General features: G+C 36.5%; 1 protein-coding gene across 1 annotated transcript in view; it reads left to right on the top strand.

Annotated features, from left to right (window-relative positions):
• Positions 1–7,804, top strand: part of WDR70 (WD repeat domain 70) — a 335,096-nt gene that overhangs the window by 201,033 nt on the left and 126,259 nt on the right. The window contains exon 10 of the mRNA XM_004387889.2: positions 9–183. Within this exon, the coding sequence (XP_004387946.1) occupies positions 9–183 (175 nt within the window). The remainder of the gene's footprint in view (positions 1–8; positions 184–7,804) is intronic.

Genomic DNA, 7,804 nt, shown 5'->3' on the forward strand with positions numbered 1-7,804 from the left:
CTTTTTAGAACTGTGAGGACATGGGACGTTGACAATCCAAAGAAGCAAAAAAGTGTGTTTAAGCCACGGACAATGCAGGGTAAAAAAGTAATTCCTACCACGTGTACATATAGTAGAGATGGAAACCTCGTAGCAGCTGCTTGCCAGAATGGAAGCATACAGATCTGGGACCGAAGTTTGACTGTAAGTCAAGGACATTTAGGTCTTCTTTCCTCATATAGACAAACATGTTAAAATATTATGAAGGTCAATTTCCTGAGTTTAGACCTAATTTAAACTTCAGTGTTAGTTGATCAAACATTGGGACTTGTGCAGTAAACAGCATTTCAACAAACATTCCAGCTCAGTATTTTCCGATGCCTGTAAGATTTTGTTTTTAAAATAAATTAGGTCTTCTGGTTTAAAATTTTAAAAGCACAATGTAGTTTATTATGTGGCATTCTCAATTTGCTTGATTTTAAAAGTGAAGGGTTTGACAGTAATATAAAACAAAATTAAGTACAGAACTGGAAAATTCCCTTTAAAGTTCTCATGACAACTGTGAAATGACCAGAATGATCCTTTAGTTGTTTTGCAATAATTTCTATAGTAATTTAAATAATATTTATTTTAATATTCCATGACATTCCATTTGAATAGGTTTCAGGTTTTCTTTTTTTTACAATTTTAAAACATTATAAAAATAGACAAATTTTGGAATTAGAAGGGACTATAGATTTCCATAACCGTAGAAATAACGAATAATAAAAACCCTTGAGTGATTCTGTGAATTATCAATTACCAAGAAGCTTAAATAAAAGGCTTTGTTGTATATATAGATGGTAAAACAAGAATGTTTGATAAGCAGAATGATTCTGAATACCAGAATTGTAGTGAAAATCTACATTAATGTTCTAACACAATTTGGATTTCTCTATGTTAATAAAAGGTTCTGGTCAAATTATTCAACAAATATTTATTGAGTAGCTACTATGTGCCAGGCGCTATTCCAGTCAGTGAGAATACTGCACATTATAAAAATTTCCAGCCCTCATGGAGTTTCCTTCTAGTTTTTAAAAATATATAAAAATAATATTCTGTTCAGCTTTGCATTTACATTTTTTAAGAGAGCCCAGGAAACACACTTGTCTTTCCGGGCAGATGAGTTAAAATCAGTTGTTTTGGGATGATGTAAAAAGTAATGATGGGGTGGGGGAATTCATGTTGATAATGCTGGAAATATCTTTGGCATTTTCTGTTTGTCAGATCTTTTTATTTCTGTTTTCATCCCTACTATAAACCCCATAAAGCTTCATAACAGCACAGAGATTTTAAAACTTCTTTGAATCGTAAACTGAGTTTTAACCAAGCAATAAATTTTTTAGTAACTGGCTTTCATCGTCTCTGGGTGTGTAGATTTAAACATAGAAATTCTGAAGCATTAAGTGTTCTTGTGTAGCTTTAATAGTAGTATGTTTAGTATAGTGCATGTGTGTGTGCCTTTCTCTTAGAAACCATATGGTTTTATAAAATTGAGTATAGTTTTTAAAGATAGTCCTTGGGTATCTCTTGAAATAGTGAGTTATCTCCTATTTTCAGTTTTGTAGAAATCAAAGTCATTTGAATGCCAGTTTCCAAAAAGAAACTCTTAAGGCATTCTGGTAATCATAATCTTCAATTCTGTTTTGTTAAAATTTAATAATACATGAATGTATAGTTTATTATACTATACCCCATTTGTTATATTTCATTCATATTTTTACATTTACATGTACATGTGTGTCAAAGGAAGACAAATCAAATTGAGAAGGACAAACTTGCTAGCAGGAAACAGCTTGATTAAAAACATTTAAAAAATTTCTTAACTATTACTTCACCAGTAGCAAATCTCTAAAAGGGAGACACTAACGCTGAAGTAAGAAAGCTTAGTAGCAATAGTTTCTCCATGCGGTAGCCAAAGAATTACATGGCAGTTAATGGTTAGTACATACGTTTTGTGATGATTAAGTAAAGCTATCAGAATTGCCACGTTTAACCATAGAATTTGCATTAGACTAGCTTAAGCTTTAGCAAATTAAATGAAACATTGCTTTTTTGGGAAGTAGGTGTCTCTCTATTAATGATAAATTCCTGTGTTCTAAGACCAACCCTTACTCTAGAGTTACCTTGGCCAGTATGGTAACCACTAGCGACATTTGGCTATTCCAATTTAAATTAATTAAAATACAATTAAAATTTCACTTCCTCAGTCACACTAGTCACTTTTCAAGTGCTCAGTAGGCACATGTGGCTAGTGGCTATCTTATTGGACAGAACAGATATAGAACATTTCCATTGCAGAAAGTTCTGTTGGACAGTTCTGCTCAAGAGAAATCACTGCATGCCCAAGGACCTCCAGTCATTTGATAACGGCCCATCTTTCAATTTGAGAAGGCTTCTTTAGAGTAGCTTATAGAGAGCTGTACCAGCTACCGAGTCCTCCATTCCCTGCTTACCAGTATGTATATGAGCAACAGCAAGGAGGCCAGTGCCTGGGTACAGTAAACTGAGAGAAGGGCAAAATGGTGGGAGATGACATCAGAGAGGTAATAGCATACAGCCTGACTCAGGATGTTTGCACATGTTGAGCCCCTCAGCCTGCAACACTTTTCTCCCAGATACGCATATGACTCTTTCTCTTACCTCTTTCAGTTCTTTGCTCAAATTTCCTGTTCTTAGCAAGGCTTTCCCTAACCTCACCCTATTTAAAATTGCAACCTTTTCCCCACTAGTGGCACTCTCTAGCCTTCTTATTTTCTTCCATAGTGCTTCTTAGTTTCTTGCATAGTGACCACCATCTGACAAACTGTATATTTCACTTACTTGTTTATTGACTGCTTCCCTCCAGTAGAATGTTGACTCCATGAGGGAAAGGATTGCTGTCCATTTTGCTCGCTGCTGTATCCCCAAGGCAAGAAACAGTGCTTAGTATATAGCAGACTGTCAACAACTTTTTGCTGAATGAATAAATGAATGAGAGAATGAATGTATTCTGAAAAGGTAACATAAAGTAGGATTGTCAGTTTCCTTCTAAGAGGACATTAAAAAATAGTAGCATAGAAAAAAACCTATCATGGTTATGTGAAAACACAATGAGATATAGAAGGATCGCTAGATGGATGGATATATGGATGGATGGGTGGATGGATGAAGATTAAGGTCATAGAGTATGTTCATAATAAGAAACATTTTTTATATATCCTTAATAATATATAAATACACGATCTGTATATATTACTGATTTTGGATTAGATAATAACATAGATGGATTTTTTAAAACTGTTTTTATGTCTCAAGTATAATTTCTGGCTTTTAAAATTATGTAGCATGTATAGTCTTATGAATACTTAATGACCTCTTGGGTTCATATAAAAATAATCAACAGATTCTTTGGATTTATTTTGCTCAAATCAATGTTGCTGCTCTTTGTTATTTATCAAGAATCTACGATGTGCAGTTGTTGTTAGTTGCCATTGAGTTGATTCCATCTCCATGTCTGTGAAAGTAGAACTGTGCTCCATAGGGTTTTTGAGGCTGTGACCTTTTGGAAGCAGATTTCCAGGCCTATCTTCTGAGGCACCTCTGGGTGGGTTTGAACCACCAGCCTTTCAGCTAGTAGTCAAGTGCTTAACTATTTGTGCCACCCAGGGACTCCACAATATGCTAAACACTACCAAAAGAACATAATGTATTTACTTGTATTACAGTCGCTATCTGTAGACTACATTTTTGGCAGGAAAAAAGGGATCCATCATATTCATGGAGTCTTGCCTTCTATAGATGCAGATAATTGTTGTTTTTGTTGTTAGGTTTGAGTTGGTCTGACTCATAGCGACTCTTATGTACAACAGAGTAAAATGCTGCCCGGTCCTATGCCATCCTCACAATCGTTGGTATGTTTGAGCCCATTGTTGCAGCCAGTATGTCAGTCCATCTCGCTGAGGGTCTTCCTCTTTTTCACTGACCTTCTATGTTACCAAGCATGATGTCCTTCTCCAGGGACTAGTCCCTCCTGGTAACATGTCCAAATTACGTGAGACAAAGTCTCACCATCCTCGCTACTAAGGAGTATTCCGGCTGTACTTCTTCCAAGACAGATTATTTTGTTCTTATGGAAGTCCATGGTATATTCAGTATTCTTTGCCAACACCATAATTCAAATGCATCAATTCTTCTTTATTCTTCCTTTTTCATTGTCCAGCTTTCCCATACATATTGGGTAATTGAATATACTAAGGCTTGGGTCAGGCACACCTTAATCCTCCAAATGACATCTTTGCTTTTTAACACTTTAAAGAACTCTTTTGCAGCAGATTTACCTAATGCAGTATGTCATTTGATTTCTTGACTGCTACTTTCATGGGCGTTGATTGTGGATCCAAGGAAAATGAAATCCTTGACAACTTTAATATTTTCTCCGTCTATCATGATGCAGCTTATTGGTCCAGTTGTGAGGATCTTTGTTTTCTTTATGTTGAGGTATAATACATACTGAAAGCTGTGGTCTTTGATCTTCAGCAGTAAGTGCTCTTCACATTCAGCAAGCAAAGTTGTGTCATCTGCGTAACGCAGGTTGTTAATGAGTCTTCCTCCAATCCTGATGCCATGTTCTTCTTCCTGTAGTCCAGCTTCTCGGGTTATTTGCTCAGCATATAGATTGAATAAGTATGGTGAAAGGATACAACCATGACACACACCTTTCCTGATTTTAAACCACACAGTATCTCCTTGTTCTGTTTGAAATACTGCCTCTTGATCTATGTACAGGTTCTGCGTGAGCACAGTTCTGGAATTCCCATTCTTCACAATGTTATCCATAATTTGTTATGATCTACAGTTGAATGCCTTTGTATAGTCAATAAAACACAGGTAAACATCTTTCTGATATTCTCTGCTTTCAGCAAGGATCCATCTGACATCAGCAGTGATATCGCCCATTCCATGTCGTTTTCTGAATCTGGCTTGAATTTCTGGCAGTTCCCTGCTGATGTACCCCTGCAACCGTTTTTGAATTATCGTCAACAAAACTTTACTTGCGTGTGATATTAATGATATTGTTTGATAATTTCTGTATTTTTTTTGGATCACCTTTCTTTGGAATGGGCACAAGTATGGATCTCTTCCAGTGGGTTGGCCGGGTAGCTACCTTGCAAATTTCTTGGCATAGGTGAGTGAGCACCTCCAGAGCTGCACCCATTTGTTGAAACATCCCAGTTGGTATTCGATCAGTTCCTGGAGCCTTGTTTTTTGCCACTGCCTTCAGTGCAGCTTAGACTTCTTCCTTCAATACCATCAGTTCTTGATCATTTGCTACCTCCTGAAACAATTGAACGTTGACCAGTTCTATTTGGTACAGTGAATGTGTATTTCTTCCATCTTCCCTTGATGCTTCCTGCATCATTCTACATCTTTCTGAAAGAATCCTTCAGTATTGCAAGTCAAAAGTTGAATTTTTCCTTCAGTTCTTTCAGCTTTAGAAATGCTGAGCATGTTCTTTCCTTTTGTTCTCTAACTCCAGGGCTTTACATAGTTCATTATAATACTTTACTTTGTCTTCTCAAGCTGCAATTTGAAATCTGTTCAGCTCTTTTACGTCATCATTTCGTTTGTTCACTTTAGCTACTTTATGATCAACAGCAACTTTCAGAGTTTCTTCTGACTTCATTTTGGTCTTTTCTTTCTTTCCTATCTTTTTAATAATCTCTTGTTTTCTTCATGTATAATGTGGTTTTAGTTGTGGGATGATATCAAGGACATAATACATAAAGACACAGATGATAGGTGTGAATAATATATGAGGTTGTCTGATTTCGCAATAGGACACTACCAGAAACTTGATTCACTCTTCACCTGACTGCCTCCTACTGCTTCTTTGGCTTGCATCCCCTGCTTACATTCTGGGCCTGTCCCTTTTGGGAAAATGACTACATACTACAACCCCTCATCAGGAAACCTTACCACTACCTCAAGAACATTTCCCCAGCTCATTGACTTGTCAGTGCCCACACTCTTTGAGCAATGCCAGAGAATGGGTGGTATGGCTCATAGAAGTCTGGAACAAGGACTAGTAGTGACATCAGGAGATAAGCTTCTGGATAAATTAGGCCCCTGGTAAATAAGAGAATAGGTATAAGGGAAAGACACTACAAGAAATAAAGTTACCAGTAGTAGCATATATCCAGTACACCACAAATCTTTAAATGTCTCTGCTCTCAGATAACCCTTGTTAAAATGTTGATTTATGTCCTTTCACACCTTTTCCATTATTTGTACATATACGCATAGATATATATATAGATAAAAAGGTTTTGTTTATCTCTCTCTGTATACATATGCAGAGAGAAATGTATATATATAGATATATATATAAATAATTTGAAATTGCTTTTTTCACTGGAAAGCATAACATGGACAACCTTATAAGTGGATAGACAGATATAGCTCTAATTCTTTCCTTTTTTCAAAATTTATTTGAATAGAATCTTATATAATTTTACATAAATGAAATTATATGTACTTAAAAATTATTTTTTCGTGTTTTGTTTTATTTATTATCATCTTTGTTTTTTTCCGTTATTATTTGATTCACTACTTCCCCCTTCTACCCTTATTGTCCTGTTTCTACTCATAATGGCAGTAGGGCACTACCAGCCACCTGACTCACTCTTCACCTGACTGCCTCCTACTGTGTCTTCTGTATTTTTCTCCATATCTGTATTTGTCTATCTATCTGTCTCCTTCAGGAACATTTCAGCTGGTATTTTTGAGCATCTACTACCTCACTGAGAGTCAGACAAAAGAAATTTAAATGCACAAGTAGTTTCTAAAAAAAATTAGAGAATAATCTGTAAGATAATTTATGACCAGACACATCCTTGTAAAGTACACAGAATATAGACCAAAAAAAAAAAAAACAAAAAAACCTCAAACCCATTGCCATTGAGTTGATTCCAACTCATAGCAACCCTAAAAGACAAAGTTGAACTGCCCCATATGGTTTCCATGGAGTGCCTGGTGGATTCGAACTGCTGACCTTTTGGTTAGAAGCCGTAGCTCTTAACAACTACACCACCAGGGTTTCCACAGATTATCGAAGAGTTAGGAAAGTCAGAGTTCAGGGTAGGCGGTCATAGCAGGATTAATTGGGATTGTGGAGTAATGATGTTGATGTTTTCTAAACAAAACAGAACCTAGCAAGGTTCTGTTCAGCATCATAGCAGTCAAATTGAAAGGCTCTTTTGAGGCTGTTACTTCTCAAGACATTTTTGAATCTTCTGTTTGAGAATAACCATCAAGCTAATTTCAGATGATGATAAGTACTAGAGTGAAAAATAAAGCAGAATAGGGAGAACATTTTGTAGGACAGGTGGCACGTAATACCTGGGTGCTCTCAAGTTGGTTAAAGTTTCACGAAATCATGCCTCACTGTTGGGCACTGTCTGCTGTGTTCTCTCTCTCTCTCTATATATATATAGTTTATTGTTGTAGTTTAAATGAAGTTTACGTTTCAAGTTAGTCTCTCATACAAAAATTTATACATACGTTGTTATATGACCCTAATTGCTCTGCCCATACTGTGACAGCACTCTCCTCCTTTCCACCCCTTATTCCCCATGTCCATTCAACCAGCTCCTAACTCTCTCTGCCTTCCCATCTCACCTCCGGACAGAAGCTGCCTGTTTAGTCTCTTGTTCTTCTTGAGCTAAGAGGCACACTCCTCACGAGTATCACTTTATGTCCCACAGTCCAGTCCAATCCCTGTCTGAAGAGTTGGCCTTGGAAATTG

Source organism: Trichechus manatus, unplaced genomic scaffold, assembly GCF_000243295.1.
Source record: "Trichechus manatus latirostris isolate Lorelei unplaced genomic scaffold, TriManLat1.0 scaffold00197, whole genome shotgun sequence".
NCBI classification, from domain to species: domain Eukaryota; kingdom Metazoa; phylum Chordata; class Mammalia; order Sirenia; family Trichechidae; genus Trichechus; species Trichechus manatus.